At 35.9% G+C, this 20,727-nt stretch overlaps 1 protein-coding gene across 2 annotated transcripts in view; it reads left to right on the top strand.

Moving 5' to 3' along the window:
* The window catches only part of LOC105831833, a 145,304-nt gene that overhangs the window by 64,742 nt on the left and 59,835 nt on the right, over positions 1-20,727 (top strand). For both annotated transcript variants that reach the window (XM_012672261.3, XM_012672262.3), the window contains exons 2-3: positions 13,705-13,913; positions 18,229-18,364. In XM_012672261.3, coding sequence (XP_012527715.1) covers positions 13,705-13,913; positions 18,229-18,364 — 345 coding nt within the window. The remainder of the gene's footprint in view (positions 1-13,704; positions 13,914-18,228; positions 18,365-20,727) is intronic.

The following is a 20,727-nucleotide window of genomic DNA, read 5'->3' as shown; positions in this document are numbered from 1 at the left end:
AGATTTAGCGTTACACCTGTATATTAAACAGTCAATTTCTACTTAGCTATGTAGAATTTGCCATAGATTTCGTAAGAAAATTCGGACACAGGCGGCCACTTGAGGTAGCGAGAGAATGAAAAGCAGAAAGAGAACAATGCAGGGTTTCCCTCGAAATCGGAAGTGCAGCGAGGAATTCCGAGCTCTAGTTGCAATATACATGGCGCACCGATAAAAATGTCCGAATACTCGCGATGGCGCCCGCGTCGTACATAGACACCCATACACTCAAACGAACAACAACGCACGCCCTATATACATGGGGCGAACCGTTTGTTAGCCGACAGAGCTGAAGAACGTTACATCACTCGGCTGGATAAGCCGGTACAGCGGAATATACTTGAGATTAGGAGCGCGATAATTTACTGCCAAGCTCTTTTCTTCGTGGGCGCGTCCGCCGCGCCGTTCCACCACGTCGTATCCGACGCTCGATTTCTGCACGTAGCGCAACGCGCGGCCCGGCGGCGGCGGCGGCGGCGTCTCGATGCGAGGGAGAAAAAACTCAATTAAGAGGACAAACGGCGGAGGTCGGCGGTAGAAAAACCATGAAAAATGCTTTGGGGGCCGGCGGACGGCGCGCCCGATGATGCCAAGGACCTGGTTCCGCATCGAGCCGGGTTTCCGTCTCCCTTGCATTTCGGGGACTGGATGCACTATCCACGGCCAACTCACCGACAAGCGAAGCCGCGTCGCTGTGTACGTGCGGAAGTCACCCCCGGTAATACAGAGGGAAGGCGAACGAGAGCGTCGGGGCGACTGCATCTAGCGTCGGCCGATCATAAGAAAACACAATAGTTTCGCAGTAGTTTAAAAGCGGGCACCGGCGAACGAAGTCGCGAAAATCAGGGAAAGGAAGGGGGACAGGGGGGGAGGAGGAGAAGATAGGGGTTGTCGTTCCGCTCTCCGTTTCGCCCCGGAATTGTAATCGCAGACTTGAGTGCAGCGATGGGATCCGTTTCCGCCCTTCCACCCCCTTGTTCGTATCGCAACGCGGAATCATAAAGGCATTAAAAGGTAATACGGAATCTCTGCGAGTCCCAAGTTTGTACTTTTTACATTTCCGATGCCGAAAACGCTTTTATGATGAGGATCAATCCGAGCAACTTTTTCTTTTTATTACTTTACAATATATTGTAAGGTGATATATCAAACATTAATGTGCAATATTAATCTAATTAATATAGTCGGCATCAATCTATATGGTAAATATACGTAATGCTGCTCAATTAAATATAACGTGGATATATGCGGATTAAAAAAAAAATTGAGTTAATTCTCGTTGATTATTCTAAAATTAATTTTGTACATAACATAAAGCTAAATTTAATTCATGCGCTTTAGGTAGACTAAAAATTATTTAAAAATAGAACCTGCACTTCTGCGTACTAATTATAATAAGCACACATAATTCTGGAAACAATCTATTACAAAACGTAATTGCTCATTTAATTTAAAACTGTATTATTAATGAGCTCAATACTGCCAGAATCCTCTCTACGGTTAGTAAAAGTATCATCAATCATTAAATGCCTGTAATTAATAAAGCTATCGTTATCGTAATTGATTTTGCCGAACGATTCGAATCGTATCTATATAGGGCAGTGGTGGCAATAGCGTGAATTCGTTTCAACGTGCATCGCATTTCTCGCTATCTCTATCAACAATTTACTGGCGTAAATTGTTGCATAGATATTGCTACAACTCACGTCTGCAGTCCGTAATGCTGGCTGGTCTTCCGTCATATGCATAACTCCTGACGGATGCACCGCTGCATCGCTTCGGGGTGCATTACAGAAGCCGGGTATCTATCTAGTAATAACCAAGTGTTTGTTTAAGATGGTGAATGTAATACATTGACTGGGCTCTAATGTACGACGTTCTCACTCTCTCTCTCTCCTTTCCCATCTCTATGTTAGAATATTACCTGATATTAACATATTTAGTATGTCATAAATTTCAAATAAATAAAGGGCTATAAATGTCTGCCGTATTGTCAAAGTAAACTCATTAATTATCGGTCGATCGTTGGTCGATTATTTGGACAGATATATCGGAACAATTATATATCGGAGGGCGGAAGACCAGTTGCAGTTTCGATGCATAGCGCTTCCATAATTCTCTTCCGTTTTGGAGGTGGAGGGGGGATAGCACACAAACGTTGTATTCTCAACCGTGGACGTTAAAAAAAACCGCTCGAAGAAACGAGTTATAATTTATGATCGTGGAATCCGTCTTTTGTGAATTGCAATATTACTCATCGATCAAAGTCTCGTCATTCCGCGCTCTCCATACAATGACTCAATTTCTTTTACCAATCTAATAACATTCCCTTTTCTCGTATGATGAATAGTTATCTCGTACGAAAATGTTCCCATTCTATTTTTGCTCGTTTCCTAGCTGTTTCGCTGTATTTCCCGCAGAGAAAAGCGCGTATCATTTGTATATGTATGTAAGATGAATGTTTAATATCAATTCACGTAACATCGCTCTTTGAAATTATATCTCGCTTGTTATCGCATATAAAAGAAATCTTTGACACGCCTGGCTATGTGCATCACGCTTCAGCGATTTTGCATCGTACTCTTCAGTATAGCATAAAAATCCCGTGTACGTGGCATAGATAATAATGTCCAACAGGTTTGAAAGCCTTTCGTGCAGGCTCTTTTCGCGCTTTGCAAGGCATGGCGAGCGCTTTTTTCGGCGACGCAGATCCGAATGAAATCGATTCGAACGAGATTTCTCGTTTCACGTTCGAGGTGACACATACACATATATACACATCGAGCAAATCGTCCCGTGCTCGGTTGTCACGAGGCTCTGTAACGAGAATCGTGGGCGCGCGCGCGCGCCAGCGTGTTGTACAAGAATGAAGCGACGTGTAGCCGAGAGCGTTTCTATCTCTTCCTTGTGTACATTATGTTCGCCCGAGTAAACCGAAATTCAAGAAACTACAAAGCCCGTGCATCGCGCGCATTCCGAACGGATTCACAATACACAGTTATGCACACGCTCTCGGGCTCGTCTTTCTCCCCCGCTGCGTCGCCGTCGCCCGTTGATCGAGCGACTTCCGGCGAGCGGCGTCCCCACGGCGACGCTCATGCGATTTTTCATAGCGATACCGGCGGATTATCGAGCGGTCGATACATCACCAGCTAATAGCTGGCATCGTGATGCTCGCATTAATAGCTCGTAGACGAGAGACGGGGAAACTCTTCTCTCTTGGTACTCGTATCGTCGAGCCGGTCGTCGGAGGGTCGTTGCTCGTTCGGCCCGTTTTACGACGAACAGTGGCCCACGTATGCGCGTTTATACGCCGGAAAAATAGCGTGTTCTCGGCGCCACGGTATTACGTTGGAAGATGAGCGGCAAAGAGGGAGGAGGAGAGAGAGAGAGAAATGGGGGAAAGGGAAAAACAAGAGAGTGCATATGCATTTTTCAAGTGCGCTTATACGCATGCAACGGCGGCACTCATTAAGACTCGTTCGCCAAACGGCCGCGCCGCAGCAGATTACGACGCCGCGATACTGCGGAGTACGTGTGGGCAAGGGACAGCGAGATGTGTGTGTGTGCCTTCTCTACATTCGCGTTTCCCGTTTACGTTTTTGCATTCGGCGAATTTACGCTGAATTACCGGCGGCGTGTTTAATTCAGTGTTCGCGGTCTTATCGAGATTGCCGCCGCGCCGAGATTCAATCATGCGTCGCGCGGGACTGCGATTTTGTGCTACGCGCCGCGCCCTCCGATCATTTTGCACGAATCGACGCTCTAATATTCCAATATTTGAATATCCCGACTGCGCGTGTTATTCTCGAATATGTTTATATATGAGAGAATACAGGATAAATTGTTACCTGATTTACATGACTATTTTCCGATTATACCGATAGTTGCGGTTAATTTACTCTTCGGATACACTCGCGCGTTATCCGCATACATTATCTGTATCTTTTTCGGATAATGTCAGATCATTTCAAGTAACTTCATGGATAACATTAACTGTAATAAAAAACTGTAATATAGATCTAACTGTAATAGATGCCTGATGTTTTCAGAACAGAACAGTTTCATATAAATGTTATAATTTACTGTCTATTTCAATTTACAGATGAGAAAATTTTTCGGATGAAAATTTGAGAATATATCTATATTTTATTTACATTAAATTTTAGCCGTTCTCTATTTATTCTCTTTTTACACCAACTGGTTTATTTTTGGAGCATATTAATGTATACCGTTGCCGATAAACTCAATAGTTGACGTAGGGTAAACTGTACATATTGATCGAATATCAAATTCCCACTTGCGCACTATCTCGTTATCAGCATATCGCATGTGTAATGGACTGTTATAAATGTTGCTGACAAACAACGTTGCATAGGTAACTTTTTTTTGCTTACGTACATATATGCACAGTCTTTTTTAATTCCTGTAAAAAAAAAATTACTGTGTTGTGATATAAAAGTTCGTAGAGATTATTCTGCTTAATCATGAAGATTAGGAAATGAAAACTAGAAATTACTTTATTGCTTAATCATGAAGATTAGAAGTGAAAACTAGAAATTAGAGTGATAAATTTTTTTTTTAATATTTCTGAAAATACTTTTCCGTAATTGTCTCGATGAAAAGAGACACTTTCGTTTTATTACGTCGGTCCAGAATATTAGATACATCGTAGTATCCGATAAACCGCGACGTGTAATACTTTAGTTGAGAACTCTTTTTCACATCCGATTTCGCTATTCGCCAGCTGGTCGTAACCATCAACTTATCTTTTACATTTATAATTAAGCATTTTATTTCCGCGCAATGTTCGCTGTAAGCCAGGCTGTAAAAATATCTGGCTACGACTTCGTTGCATGAGCACACGGAAATCGGGTACTTACGTTTTACGGCTACATCGTGTCATTTTCCCGGTTTTCTTCGTCCCCAAGGATTTTTGTCTCGTCTCGAGGGCAGTAAAACCATAATTCTATATGGTGGCTTCACGTTTTTTTTTTCTCGTTTTGCCGTTGTCACGCATGGCGGACCGCGAGAGCGTTTCGCTTTATTCGGGCTCAATGATGAAGTTATACGTTTCCCTGCTTTCACGCAATTACGATATTTTCTCGGGATTTGACATCCGACTGGCTGCGCAGCCAGTCGCTGCTACATTTTCATTTGGCCGCGCTGTTGTGTGCTTTCACGCCACAATATGTGCACACACGCTCGATACAGCTTTGCGCTCCATCTGTCTCTTTTTTTTTCCTCTCTTTTTGACCCCATTTTTTAACATGCCCCGCATTCAGCTCTAATGTCATCCAGATTTTAGGTGAGATTATATATTACGTTGTCTTTTCGATATTATGTATGCTGATATGCATTTATGCATCGGACGCAAGTACGATTGCATTCGTTTATGCGCGATCATTAACATTTACTCAAACCCAATATTGAGAACATGAATCAAATGAAGCGATAGAATATAAGAACGATATGACTGATTTGTCGTAAGTTTTATATTTGTATCATTTTGCATCTAGATATACGTTATTTAGACATTAGCAATTGTCATGTATTGAACTGTGAAATCAAATGTTTATTTTATGTCAGCAAAATTTAATATTTAGTATAATTATACAGAAAGAAAGATTTTGTTGAAATAAAAACTAAATTAGATACAGATCTGAAAATACTTTTTGTTGGATTATCAAAATACATAACTGTATAGGATAGTCAAACTGATTGCTAGAATATTAAAATTGTCATTATGCATAAACATTCTTATACAAACAATTCTTACTATTTTGGTAGTCCAATCAAATTATTTTAGGTCTTTATCCGGTTAAATTTTTACATATTTCAACAAAACGTTGTAACATATTCATCGCCTGCACACATACACACATATCTGTATTTAATATTTAAATTGCATAGTATATTTCTCAACAAATTAATTTCAATTTTTTTTTAACTTTATATAGTAAAGTGTACATTCGAACATGTTTTTTCAAACTGTCGCTTGTATTATTTCAAGAAATATAAAAAAAAATACAAAGTATACAGGAATAATCAACCGCAGACAACCTTTTGTAGTCAGTATCATGTAAAAGAGTACATTTAGCTAGTCAGAATTATACTTAGACGTATACGCATATATGGTAATTGGCTGTCGCGGGACTACTTTAGATAATTACAAACTCTCGTAATTGAAGCGAAGCGACGTGCATTCATGAATAAAATGTCAACCTCCTCGGCTGATGTGTGTCGTTTAATATAACCCTCTTATTTATGTCATTATAAGTAACGATTAAGTTTGCGCGCATCTTTCATCATTACGTAGACGTAAAGTTCCATTTCCATTCATCCGGTTTAATATCCTCTTATTTTTGTTTGCGCGGAAGTGCAATTTGTCCCACCCAGTAATAACTTCTCAGATTGCCGACAGTCCGCCCGGGTTTCACCAATTTCCGCTTTTCTAGCGAATGCAGTTCCCTATTCTCAAATTTCTTCGTGCTTCATTGCGATCTGCCGTCTGTCAGCGTTTTTAACAAACGGCCGCCAGTCGCCGAAAGTCAGATTCGAATTATTCTCGAAAAACTGGAAGCATTCTGTATCATTATCGGGTAGTTGCAACTTTTTATCGCACACAATGCTGAAGCGACATCAGCCAAATTTCTCGGTATAGAGTTCTCTCTCGTAGATTTAATATTTATTTCAACAATTGTGTAATATACATCTACAATTACACATATATTAAAAGATAAATGTAAAATTATAAACTCTGCACTAAAAGTTTTATAAATTTTTGCGTATGAAAAAATATATATGTAATTTTGAAATATTATATTAATATACAAAGTCCAGAAATATCCAAAGATATCAAGATATCATAGAAAGAAAATTCTCGATAAATTAAGTAAAATAGTTGTTTATACATTTTTATTTACAAGCAATGGTTTTTGAGATGTAAGCTTAAAACTGTCAATTATAAATGTTTAGTTGCATGTCTGTGAATCGCGTGCATGCAGTATTAATAATTGCATGATAGATCACTGTCTAAACGTAATCTCTATAATGATTATAGTTTTAAACCCTTATATCTCAAAGTCTTGCTTGAAATAAAAATTTACAAACTGTTTTATTTATTTTTTCAAGAATTTTCTTAAAATAATTTTTTATTTTGCGAATTTCTACATATATTTTAGTGCATATTTTAATAATATACTTCTAAAGTTATGTAGAATGTATTTTTTACGCATAAAATATCACAATTTTAAATAAAATTAATGTAGCTTTTCTTTTTTATTTTTAAATGTATTCGAGAATATATTATCTCTGAAATCTGATTCCCTGATATCGCTATTGAGAAATCAGTAAATGGTTATGAAACGAGTTGACTGGTTGGCTCGGGTGCTGGCGAAAAATCGTGAATTTTCTACGTGTATCGCCCACCGCTTCGATCAAACTGCCAAACTTTGCGTAATAACTCAGAAAAATTCGTTAACTTGCCGCGCGTACGAACGTTACATATATACTGCGCGAAAATGTCGATTCGCCTCCGATACTAAATTTGTTTGTTATTTTCGTTTGATTCACTGCGGTTTATCGAATTGCTTCACTACTCCCTGAAGTCGAAACTTTCTCCCTGAATCTCTTTACCATGCAGTGACAATACGTACGGCTAGATATGACGTAATCGCAAAGGGATCGCGTTTTGCAGAGTATTTATCCTCAAGCGAATCTTTCACAATAAAGTATGTGGAAACATCCGTTAATGTTTATAACAAATGAATACTTATATTAAAAATTATTATGTATGGTAGTAGTAGCCGCGGACTAAAAAAAATTTCAGAAAATTATACTATTAGTATATGACAGTTTGATGAACAGTAAAATTTTTTATAATTTTTTGCTTAAGAAAAACGCTTATTGTTTTATATTGTTCACGCTTATTGTTTTATATTGTTTATAGTAATTGTTCATATTAAATTTTCCGTGTATATGTGTAGGTACATTGCAAAATATTCTTTTTCAAATAATTTTTTCATAATATAGTTAGAACATAGCTTGCCTTAAGTAACACAAGGAATTTTTATTGCCAGCCTTTTACAAATTTATACGTGCTATTCCGTTTTATTGCTTGCTGCGATGCTGATCGAAGATTGTCTTACCAGTTTTATCGCACGTTTTTATTGGTACGTCGATTGTTCCGAACAATTAGAAACGCACAGCTGTCGCGTTTATTACATAACATCCAATGTGCGATGAGACTTTGGATGTGCAGAATGCAAGTAAAGATATGTCGCAGTTTGCAAGGGTAGCATACGGAAACCGACAACAAAATACGCTCTCTGTGCAGCGTGCTTCAGCATTGTTCAACTTTAAAGCAGGTGAAAGATACAAGAGGAAAACGAGAGAAGCTATGCGGCCATTCCTTTCTCTCGCTAAACCTGACATTTCTCGTTTATCTACATTAATGTATAAAGAAACGACCGATTACTGTGACCGCACGTACTGTGACTGACATATGTTTGTATTTCTCTGAGATTACCAACATTCCAACATTTCATTACACACTTACATAGCAACACGCATATGAATGAAAAATATTCATATGTGTCGTTGAAAAACAGAACCGCTGTCTTTATTTCTTTTTTATTTCTTTTATTTGGCACTTGTCGCATTTCTTAATGAATTAAAATTTTTCTTCTGCTTTTCTCTTTTTATATTGAGAGTTCCATCTTATGAAAAGAAACTATAATAAATATCAATAAAGCGTTTTTTATGAAAGTACTAGGGACATATAGAATAACCCCGGTATACATGCTGCATCAAAAATTAATTTAAAAAGGGACAGCAGAAATTTGTTTATGATAGCTAAGTTTTAACTATATACAACTGACATTTAACTACATAAAAATTCTTACTGTTTTTCTCCGTGTATCACATTACACATTATTTACTATATTTAAAATAAATAAACTATATTAATAAAACTTTTTATTGTATTACACTATTATGTTGTAAATATACCAGAGTTACTCTACTTTAAATATTAGAATGATCTTGTTTTAGTTTAAATGTAATTATAAAATAAATTGCGTAATACAAATTTGCTATTATAACAACTTTGGTAACAGATCTCATTATGGAATATGGTGTATACTGAATGCAATCATTTAAATTTATTTAATTATGTGTTTTATGTTGAATAATTAGTATGAAATTATAGAAGTGCTATTATATTTTTATTATTTTTTATATAAATTTATAAAAATTATTGTATTATTAGAAATATTGTTAAATTGTGTCTAAATTTGGAGTTTTTGCTTACTGATAGAATATCTTCTACTCTTTATTATCTTACACATTGAGAAAGAAAAAGTAATTTCAAAAAATAGGTCCTGATTGTAGAGAGAAATTTTATTTGTATTGAAAAGGTGAATCTGCTACGTCGCATGTGTCGTACCCCTTTGATTTCTATAGTACGCGTAATGTGTCGCGAAGTGCATCTTGCGCGTGACGAAGTGTCTCGTGGATTTGGCTGCATGCCTGGGCAACGGAAAAGAGACACAAGGGAAAAGAGCGTACACGGGACTTTGCAATTCTGATCGCAGTCGTTCGCAGTTACTGGTGGGACTTAATTTGCCCGGGGCGCATTCGTGGGTGTACAGACGCGGCGGATCCGCCCGCGACGGAAACGCTCGGGAATCGCACTGAAATTGTATTGGGATGGTCGGTGCATCCAGTTCGTATTGGACTGTCTGTACCGCAAAACTCATTGCCGAAGCCGTCGAAACGGCTTTCGCAAATCGCGTCGATCGTATTTAACGAAAATGGTTTTACTCGCGTTGATTGCACTGTTTAATACCCCCGTGCGAAAAATATCATAGATTTCGCTTTTAAACGATATTCCCTGGGATAATCTTTCCGTTTGGTTAAATCAACGTAATTTTATTGCAATCAAATCTGTTTGCAACAGCCGGAAAAATCAATGTTACTTTGTAAAATGTGAGATGGACGCGTAACTTCCCCCAATATTTTGATCAACGCTCATGTAACCAGATTTTTTAAATCAACTAAAAAACCAGTTTTGATGGAACGCTGATAAATCGTAACTGATACGAACGTTTCGAGCGTTAGTAACGAATAATCTTTAATCGATATTAATGCGAACCGGTATTTCTCATGTAAATACATCAAACTAAATATCTATCAAGTTGTTTGCTATTAATTGGGCGTTTATTTATATTTTGTTTGCTTATTGTATCATGTACTCTATTGATATTTTCAACAAACATGAATTTGCGATTGCTGAAATCTGAAGTTGATTGTATTAGCATTACTTTGAATAACAATAGATAATAGTTCAAGAGATATAAATATGCATAGTGATGCAGAGTATGAACTTGTTCTTAACTCGACTAGTTATAACAAAAATTAAATTGGTCATTGAGAGAATACGTTAATATAATAATAATAGTCTTTCTTTTCTTCTTAATTTATTCTAAATTTGTAATATTTTAATGACGGCATTCGGTTTTATCATTAGGCATTCTTACGCAACTGTATAGACTAAAGATTAATCTTTATACAGATGGTAATTATCGCTATTTATATGAAGTTTTAATACAAAATTATCACTATTTATACGGAATTTTGACATTAAAAGCTAAGTGTATTCAAATTCACATTTCTCTTCGTTACGCTGCTCTCGATGCGATGGATCCCTGACTTTCTTTACTCGCAACACAGGGAAGACGAGTTGTTAAAACTTTGTTATAAATTTCAAAGTTGAGGAAAGTGGGAAAGCGATGGGATGATGGCGGCGAGCGAAAAGAACAAACGCGACTATCTCTCATCAGAAAGAAAGTCTACTTGCTAATTATTGGGAGAAAATAGAAATTAAGCTATAGATTTATTGCTCATGTAGTGGCTATCATTAATGTGCAAAAGCTCTTTAGTTTTAATGTAAATCCATTATATATATATATATATATATATATATATATATTTATTTTTTTTTTTTAATGTAAATCTTATATATATAATAGATTTACATTAAAACTAAAGACCTTTTGCACATTATGATATATATATATATACACATACATCTGCGTTTGTGTTGTTTCATGAAAATATCATTACTCGTAATTTCGTGATGCATTTACGGCTGGTTATTTAAATGTTTCTTTCATTCAATTCATTCGGTTTATCAAAAGTTTATTTTAAGTTATTTTTTCCTCGTAATTTAAAAATTATAAATACTAAATTTCTGTACAGCCGACATATAATGGGCTGACTTTATTTACTTCATAAAACATACCGTCATGGTATTGGCTTCTACCTTTTGCTAAAACGAGTGCCTTTATAAAAGTATAAAAATCCATCGTCCCAATTGACGCCGGCGAGCAAGGTAATTTCGTGTTGCGTGGTGCATTTCCTTCTTTTAAAGAAAATTGCTGAAACGTTAAGTGTTTCGTTAAATTAACTTTCTTTACGAATAATTAGTTGTAAGTGGCGCTACCGAGCATAGAAACTAACTTGAGAGAGAGGGGTCTTGAGAGTTTAAATGTAGATATGTCGGACAGTACAGCACGAAAACTAAGACAAGGGGAACGAAAGACGCGAGTATTGCATCGTTTAAAAGAAGTCCCTAGAAACTTAGAACTAGCATCACGTCGGTCCACATTTTTCAAGATGCCTTTCAAACGAAAATTAAGCAGGAAAAAGCTTTCTCTCAACTTCTGAGTCTTATTCGTAGTAAACGTGGAAATACGCACTTTTTTGTTATCAAGGAACTTAACTGACACTTCTCGGAACTGTATGAAAAACGCTTTGTTGTGTGCGACACGACGTTATAAAATTGTTTACGAGATGATTCAGAGGAGTCTCGTTATAAGATTCTTTACAAGTGTCTAATTGATCTATCTTGGTACTCTAATAATTTATAATTATGTACAAGTTAGAATGATAATTTTTTACATAAAAGAAATTGTGTGGAAAATATATGTATATGATAGGAATTAATTGAAAATGAATAATTAATTTGACGTTTGACGCATTTTGATAATTTAAACATTTTGTATGTTTATTTTAGCTTTATGATAACAATATTTTTACCATTAATGTGTTATGTTAACAATATGTTTTTTACGTATTTGTTACTATGTTTGCTCTTATTATATGGCCTGATTCACGTGGCGCCGTCTGTTTCTTTCTCATTTCTGAGGACTTGATGTAACATGTGCACAATATTAAACGTAGTCTTTTCTTATTTGAGTAGACTTATTCCGCATATAAGTCACTCGAATAAAAGAATTATTTATTTACTTAATCTACTTACGTACCGAACGTAATTGTGAATACTTTATAAGTTGTGTAACATTAAGTTTACATGAAATGAAAAAATATTGAAATATTTGAGAAAAGTATAATATCTAATGTAATTATACGTTTTTTAATTTTTTATTTTTATTATTTATGAACCACGTGATGGAAGAAATAAATAATAAAATGTATATAATTATATAAAATGCATTACAACATACAAATATTTATTAATTTTTTTACATTTTATAATAATGAAATATAGAAGATATATTAAAAAATAAATTTACTGAAATAAACAATAATTATAATTATAATAATATAAAACATTTAGATAATAAATTTTTGTACAATTCATTTATATATTCATTTTTTCACGAGAGTTATTTCTTCCAATTTGCGGTAAATGCGTAAAATGCGTGCAAATGAGATATAGAATTCACTTTGGAGAGACATACAAAAAATATTTTAATGTATCAGATGACGGAACTGTAATCACGAATCAAGTTTGAAAGCACGTTTTTCCACGTTTTCATAATAGTTTTATATCCAATACGTGATATACGAATACAGTAATATTTATAGACAGGTTAACATGTTGTGTAATTCAAATAGACTGGATGTGACGAAAGATTTACACGGTTCGTCGATGGTGTAAACACGTTTCCGTGCGGGTGTGAAAACGTGCATCGCAATAGATACAAAGTGCCACATTTCCTAAAATATTATGTACAGCGCAGCATATGTTCCTGATGCTTCTCTGAGGTGGGAAGTAACCCCGCAGTTTTGTTCCTATTCGCGGCTTGTAGACCATACCCATTTCCGTGTAGCCCGGAGGTACTACGTAATAAGAGCTTCATTCTGCACCAAGGAGTCGCAGAACGAATCCTCCCCCCTCTTCTGTCCCCTCTCTCCTCTCTCACACTCTGTTTTAATACGGACGCCATCCAACGTTCGGCTTCCTTGCGGCTTAATAGGTCGAATTGTCGATAATCCTCGCATAACGGAGTTTCAGCAAAAAACACCGCGCTCGTTCGAGCACGAGGGTTAGTTTGCAGAGCATCTCGTATGGGTTACGCGAAAATGGTTGGGATCCGAGATGGGGGCTGGGTTTTAATATATGTATGCAAGTACGTGGCCGCGTGGACGTGAGAGCTCGCGCGTGCGTGTGTGTTTGCGGTTGCATGGATAGTTGCGAGAGAGGTTGAGAGGGGAGGATGAGGGAAATTGTCATTCGGCGGAATTGCAATTTCTCGCTGACGCGTGCTGTGCAACCTCTCGCGCGACGAGTAAAAGCGAACTAATGATGCGCACTAGACTTAATGCCCTGTGTTCCTGTTCTCATTTTCCTGAAAGGTGCGAACTGCCTGCGGGAGGTCAGCCTAGAGGTGGTTCCGGAGGTGGTGCAACGTGGCGAGAAGGTGATTCTGCGATGCCATTATGATTTGGAGAATGCGCCACTCTACTCCCTCAAGTGGTACCGGGGCAGGCATGAGTTCTACCGATTCTCGCCCACCGAGGAGCCATCTACCAAGATCTTCAACATTTCCGGAATTTATGTTGACGTAAGTTACTGAACCAGATCTATCATATTTTAAATTCGTTGAAATTTAGTGGTCGATATATTTTTAGTATTGTAATTTCAATAATAATACATGCGTAATGAAAATAAAATTAAAAAAGTTAAAATTTTAAATTAAAACAAGTTACCTTTAAGCGTAACACATTTTCGTTACAACTCTTGCATAATGATTGCAAAGAGTTAATTTCATCTATACTTTATAATATTTTTTTAATGTTTGTATGTTTATATTTTTAATTATCTTTCTTAATAATTAATAGTGTTTGCAGAAGCTACATTGTTTGAGTATAATTCTTCGTTAAAATAAATTTAACGAATTTTTCGTTCACAAAAAATTTTTTAATTGAAAATATGAATAGAATTCATTAATATGAAAATGTTAATAAAATGAACGAGTTCATGAATTCCAAATGGCAAATATTTGGCATTTAATAAAATATAGAATGAGTCATTTCTGTATATTAATACATTAGCATACACTTACCAAAATGTAAATTGAAAGTGGATCGATAAGCAGCAATTTTCGTATACCGAAAATGTGATAAAATAAAGTAACGTAATCTAAATAATGAGAATATGTAGGAAAGAAGAAATTTGATATCAATATACTTATAAAAAATGTATTTATAAAAGCTATAATAATTAATAAGTAATTAAATATAGAATATTTTTTACTTTTATGTTTTTATGAAATTTTATTATTTTTTTATTACTTTATTAATTAATTTTACTAATTGTGTGTGTGTATGTATGTGTGCTGCACGCGCGCGTATGTAAAATTAAAATTTTTATGTAATGATATTGTTTAATAATATTTCCTATATTTTCATTGGCAAATTTTCTATTAAAGGATGACTTTAACTAAGCATAATATTTTCTTATTGGTTAAAAAATTAAATCTACTATAAAGCAACTAATAAAATGTAAAAGAATTTACCGGAAAGCATAATTATATTTAAATATATTTAGTATCACTGTGCTTTTTGTGTTCACGTGTTGCTAAATTGTTAATCTTTTTTTTTATCGCGGTTTTTCTTTAACATCTGCATTTCTATTCCTTTAAGGTAGTGTGAACATGTACATCGTTATAAAGAGGGATCCATCCAAAATCTTAACGATCAGCCACGGGTTGCCAACCTGGCGGGGAGAGGAAGGGGACATTTGTTAATTGGAACACTTTTATATATGCCCCAATAGGTCACACATGAAATTGCGACTACCTTTTTTTAGCTAGATCGCGCAAATCGGCGAACAACGAGATATGCGGTTTTATCGTATCATCGTAACGTGAACCGCAGGTTGCAGGGTGCCGCCTCGTTAACAGCACCCTTGACCGCTGTAATCGCCGTAAAACAGTCGGGTCTACGGCGCTTTTATCATCGCTCGAACATTTCCGTAGGCTGTTACACGCGTTGGGCGCGATGGTTTGCGGGGTGGCGCGGTAACCGCCAATCGGGCCACACTGCCTGCACACACGCTGCGCCAAAAACAAGCCCCTCGGTACCGTTGTATTCCGGTATAGCCGAATGAACGACCTGACAAACCGTGACAACGCGCCGCACGTTCCCGTTTACGTTTATCGTTTCGAAACACGGTACACGCGCGGCCGGCTCTCCGGTGACGAACGGGAAGTAATGCACCGCGCCGTGAGGGGTATAAAACTTCCGATTTCAAAAAATACATCCCCTTTTCCACCTTTCCGTGTTTGTTTCCCTCCAGAGGAAAGGTTGCGAAAAAATTGTTTTGTTACTTGGCTTGTTTTCAGACTGATATTTAATTTGCGCGTATCCTGCCCGGATAGCTATATCGGAAATACGTTTGGCAGAATTTTGATGCGTGCTTTGTTTCCGTGGTTGTTAATATCGTAATACTTCAGTTGTGTTATACTAGATATGTTTTATTTAATAGAGCTTTTATATTGGCGAATAAATCGTTAGCACGCTCGCAACGACGCGTGTCCCAATCGGGCTGGGAAAAAAATGATTTTCACTTCGTTGTTTTTCACCGTGGTACTAGATCGTTTATGCGATTACGAACGTGAATTATCTTGTTATTACATCGCGTACTCTACCATCACGCGGAAACTTTTCGTATAACGAATTTTATTCTATACGCAAGTAAAAGGGAGTTATTGTTGGGATTCCGCACGTACGCGGAAATTCTGCGTATATGTTGAAAGTGCTAAACATCGAGTTAACCAATTCGACTCAGCGTTTGCGGAGTCAAAGCGAACGAAGCATTTACACGAGTCAACAAAGCGCCGCTCAGGCAGGTGTTGTAACACGGGATATTATGCGGTATGATAAAGGCGTGCTTACGATGAAATATAAGTATATTAATGTATTTAACGTGTTTCGTCGGATTGCACGCATCGAGCTTCGTAAAACCATTCCGTTCTTTGTAGCTGAATTAACGTACATTTGCTGTGTTTCAAATGATATGGATGTATATTTGAAGTTTGACAAAAACGAGATAAAAAGTTTCATTGCAGTCCAGCGCAGCGATAAAGAACGAGTCTAATAGTATCATTGATTTTCATATATTTTCACGTTAAAGCGAAATTGAATGTCGACCATCAGAAATTCTGTGACGGTAAAGATAATAGGCGAGTGGGTTAGCAAGCAAAAAGACTCGACGCATGACCTGCGATCCATTATTCCGCAATGTCGTGACCGAAGACGCAATGATTCGTTCCCAATATCTATTTGTGATTCTCGACCAAACCAAGTACTGACGCTCGTTCGAGAAGTGTAGATATCACGTTTCCGGAATATTGACGTCGCAGCCATTCTAGCAGGAATTCAAACAAGTATCGGACAACGTAACGGTCTATTAAAAAAAAAGACAGTCTATCGCAATAGACATGTTACCGCACGATCGAATTTTTCGAGATATAAAAGTAGCCGCAAATAATGATTTCGTGTCAAATACCTATGCCCTTTAAAACTACGAATAGAACGAGAACCTTAAAATAGTAATCGATAGTGAATTATTATTAGCTTCGAAAGTAAGAATTGTATTTTGTGAAGATCATAGGATTTTATTTCTGTAGAAACACGCATACGAAAAGAACAGAAAGTACAGTTATATTTTACGATATTTTGATCGAGTAATTTTAGCAGTTTATTAATTTTTCATGCAGTTGGTAGTACTTTTCCGACCGAAATTGATGTCTCGCGCGAGATTGTTATCTTGGACATTAGTAGTCTGTGAATGATGGATTCATACGCCACACAAATATTTAGTATCACGCGCGAGAGTATCGGTGTCATCGTTAGTAAGGGGAGGACGACAAGACGCTACATGTCGGAGATTATTCCCTAGATAGCGCCGAGTGAGAGTGCTATGGTTTCATATTTATTCCTCCCGCGCGGCGTTCTGGGCTTTTGTCCCTGGTTCTGTAAAGTCAGCCTGGGAACTCCGCACCTTCGCCCACATAAATCAACGAAGAGAGAGCTCACTTGCCTTTCACGCTCCTTTCCCGCTTGTCAAAGAGCTTGCAATTCACCTCTTTTTCTCGCTCCGGCGCGGACTCGCTTGCTGATGCTTCTTGCTCTATCATTATTTAATCACAGTTAATTATGCACGCTTTGTTTTGCCTATTCCGATTAAATCTTTCTTTACTCGGCCTCTATAGCCATCGCGTCGCTTCACCTTTACTTCCGCTACTAGCTTGGCTTTCTGGACCACTTTAGTCGCGAGTGTCGGATAATTTTCTGATAAGGCGATTGTTCTCTCAAATAGTTAAAGCATTCTTCGACGCAACCAAAGAGCTAGGATATTCATGGAGTATTTGCCAAAATAAAGAACTCTGCATTATTTTAAAAGTTTTAATTTTATATTTATGAAAAATCTAAAAAAAGAGACGCAATAAACTTACATATAAAATTGGAGCAAATTGGAGCGATTTTATTGTATGAGATTTAAAATAATACGAGACGAAGTTCAAACGTAATTAAATATAGACTTTTCCAAAATAAGTACCAGAGTTTAAATTAACGAAAACTGCAATTATTTTTGCACCAAAACTTAATATGTATCACACATTAATAAAATAACTACTTCAAGCCTGTCTTTATCAATACAATTAGTAATTATACACAGACATTGAATCATAAAACAAATACCTAATTTCTCTAACACATGTTAACGTCTTTTGCGACAAATGAGATTATATCGAATCACGTTACCCGCATGTAAATGACATTGTGACTTCGCTGCAGCGTAATAACCTAGGCTACCGCGCCTGATACGCAGATACTTCCATTCTATACACCTTATGTGGACGTGTGTTTCAGCTCGACAACTCGAACAAGAGCCAGGTAACGCTTCGCAATGTCGACTTTGGCCTCTCGGGTACATTCATCTGCGAAGTTACGGCAGACGCGCCGACCTTCTCCACGGCCTCCGCCTTCAAGAATCTCACCGTAGTATGTAAGTACATGCCCTACGGTATTACCCGGTATCACGAAACTCCGCACATGCACAAGGCAGACTGCCAGTCTTCCGTTATCCAGGACCATAGTTTTACGCACGAGCGAATTAGGCGAGTGCTTTGAAAGTCAAAAGCTTTTTTTTTTTATTACATCACATCAGGTAATTCAAACATATGAGATGGTTGCTCAATTATAATAATTCTAATTCTTCCTCGAGATATCTTTGAATGAATGTACATGCGAAGATATATAATTAAACTTTTAGTAATAATGGAGAAACTAATTTTTCTTATAAAGTATTAAAGTCACAAATTGCGACTTGCAATATGGCCTTGTGATGAGCAATTAAAAATTACGCAATTGTCTCGCGAATCTTATATAATATTTTTTTTTTTAACTCAAGTTTCTTAATTCTGATTGTATACGCGTATGCATTTGCAGCAAACTAAAGCAGCGGTAACATTTTTCATCTCAATTGAGTAAGCTAAAAAGCTTCGGTGTAATGTTCCAGTTTCTGTGTGAATATGATAATTTTATAAAATTACGAGCGATACATAATTAGAGCTGGCATAAATGCTTTCATATATTTTCTTTAAACCGCGTATTTTTACGTGAAAATTCTTTTCAAAGCAGTTGACCTGTAAAAATGCTTCATTTATTCAACTATTATAAAAATGAGATTTTACTCCGTTTTGTATGTTTTTTTCCCCGAACTGAAATAGATGAAGAAATAGTTGCAGTATTTTTAATGATATACTTTCTAATTTATAAATTTTAACAACTATCATCTTTTATTTTTATTTGTAACAATCCAAATTAAAATATATTAAATTTTTAGAAAATTTGATTTCTCTTATTGTACCATTCTACTGTTTGAATTGATATGTTTAATAAATTAATGTGTAAAAAATACTGCAAAATTTGTCTAAAATTTTAGTACATTACGAAGATACTAAGCTTTTTTCGTTCTCTTACTTCAATATAACTTTACTTTTGAAGAATAGTAATATGGCAAATATATAAAATCATTACGACAAAGAACAATTGTAAACTGTTTTAAATAATTGTATTTTTTATTATAGAATAGCAATATTTTGTTGACATTATTTTTGCTAATCCCTTTATCGTTATAATTTTATTTATGTGCAATGCAACGTCGTAAGCTGAAGTACTCAAAAGTACTCAAAGAAATATATTCCTGTGGCGCAGCTGGCAATGAAAGTTTTCTCATCATTGTTATTAATTCTGTTTGATCCGTCTATATTTAATCTGATCTATGTGTTGTCCTTTTTGTCGCTGAATTGATATCAGCTTGTTTATTTAATGCAGTATATATTTGATTTAACAGTATTTTGATCAACATATATTGTGTAATTTGTAATTTTTTGTAGAATTATAAATAATGATATTTCTGAGATATTAAAATATATTGAAAAGAGATACTTATTCCTAAAGTATCAAAAGGCATTGTATTGAGATAAACTTATTTATATTTGATTATAAATTTGGCATATTTCAAAAATTCAAATTTAGGACAATATGACGATAAATCGTAGTTGGCAAAATTCCATTTCAGAGATTCATGTACGTTTCGCTGAATTAGAAGTTTTGTCGTTCATTAAGGAAATTAGTTAATCATTCTAGCGTCATCAGCATGGATGTAATTTATCGCATGAAATTTAAAAGTTAAACTCGCGTAATTAAAAGTATGTCGCTTTGCATTCCATTGATAATCGTGTCACAAACTCGATAAAGTGAATTTCAAATCACTCATTTAATACGTGTAAGTGATGGATTCCATAATGCATATTAATCAAGTTGTTTATCATACGGTGTATGAATGTTACAAAATATTACATATTAAAATATGATAAAAATATAATTATACGGATATTTATAAAATTATTTATATCAACTAAGTGAAAGCGTGTCTTTTAGTCTGATGAATAATTGACACTGCTGAAAAGAAATTATTATAAGAAATATAAGATATAGTTAATGAATACAATATTGTTTTGATCAACTTTTTGGGGATTGTATTTTCGAATTTATCTATTAGATGAGAGTTCAGTTATTAAAAAATAAATGATTTGATTTACGAACATCTGAGAATTCATATAGCTAAAGCTAGCAGCCAAAGGCAGCAGCCAAACGCCGAGCATGATATAGGCGTTTCCAGGGGACACCATTCAATCAAACGTTAAAAATTCCCTGGTTATGAGATTTTCATCCGCGTTTGTTATTAATTGTTTTGTGGTTTTTAAAATTGTTAATTACGTTAGTCAGATAAATACAAGAAACACTGTCTTCATATTTCTACAAAAATATTTTTTGAAGGCTAGAACGACTTAATTAAGCGTA

Source organism: Monomorium pharaonis, chromosome 6 (assembly GCF_013373865.1).
Source record: "Monomorium pharaonis isolate MP-MQ-018 chromosome 6, ASM1337386v2, whole genome shotgun sequence".
Lineage (NCBI taxonomy): Eukaryota > Metazoa > Arthropoda > Insecta > Hymenoptera > Formicidae > Monomorium > Monomorium pharaonis.
Note: the sequence above shows the minus strand (reverse complement) of the source record. Positions and strands in the feature narration are given on the sequence as shown.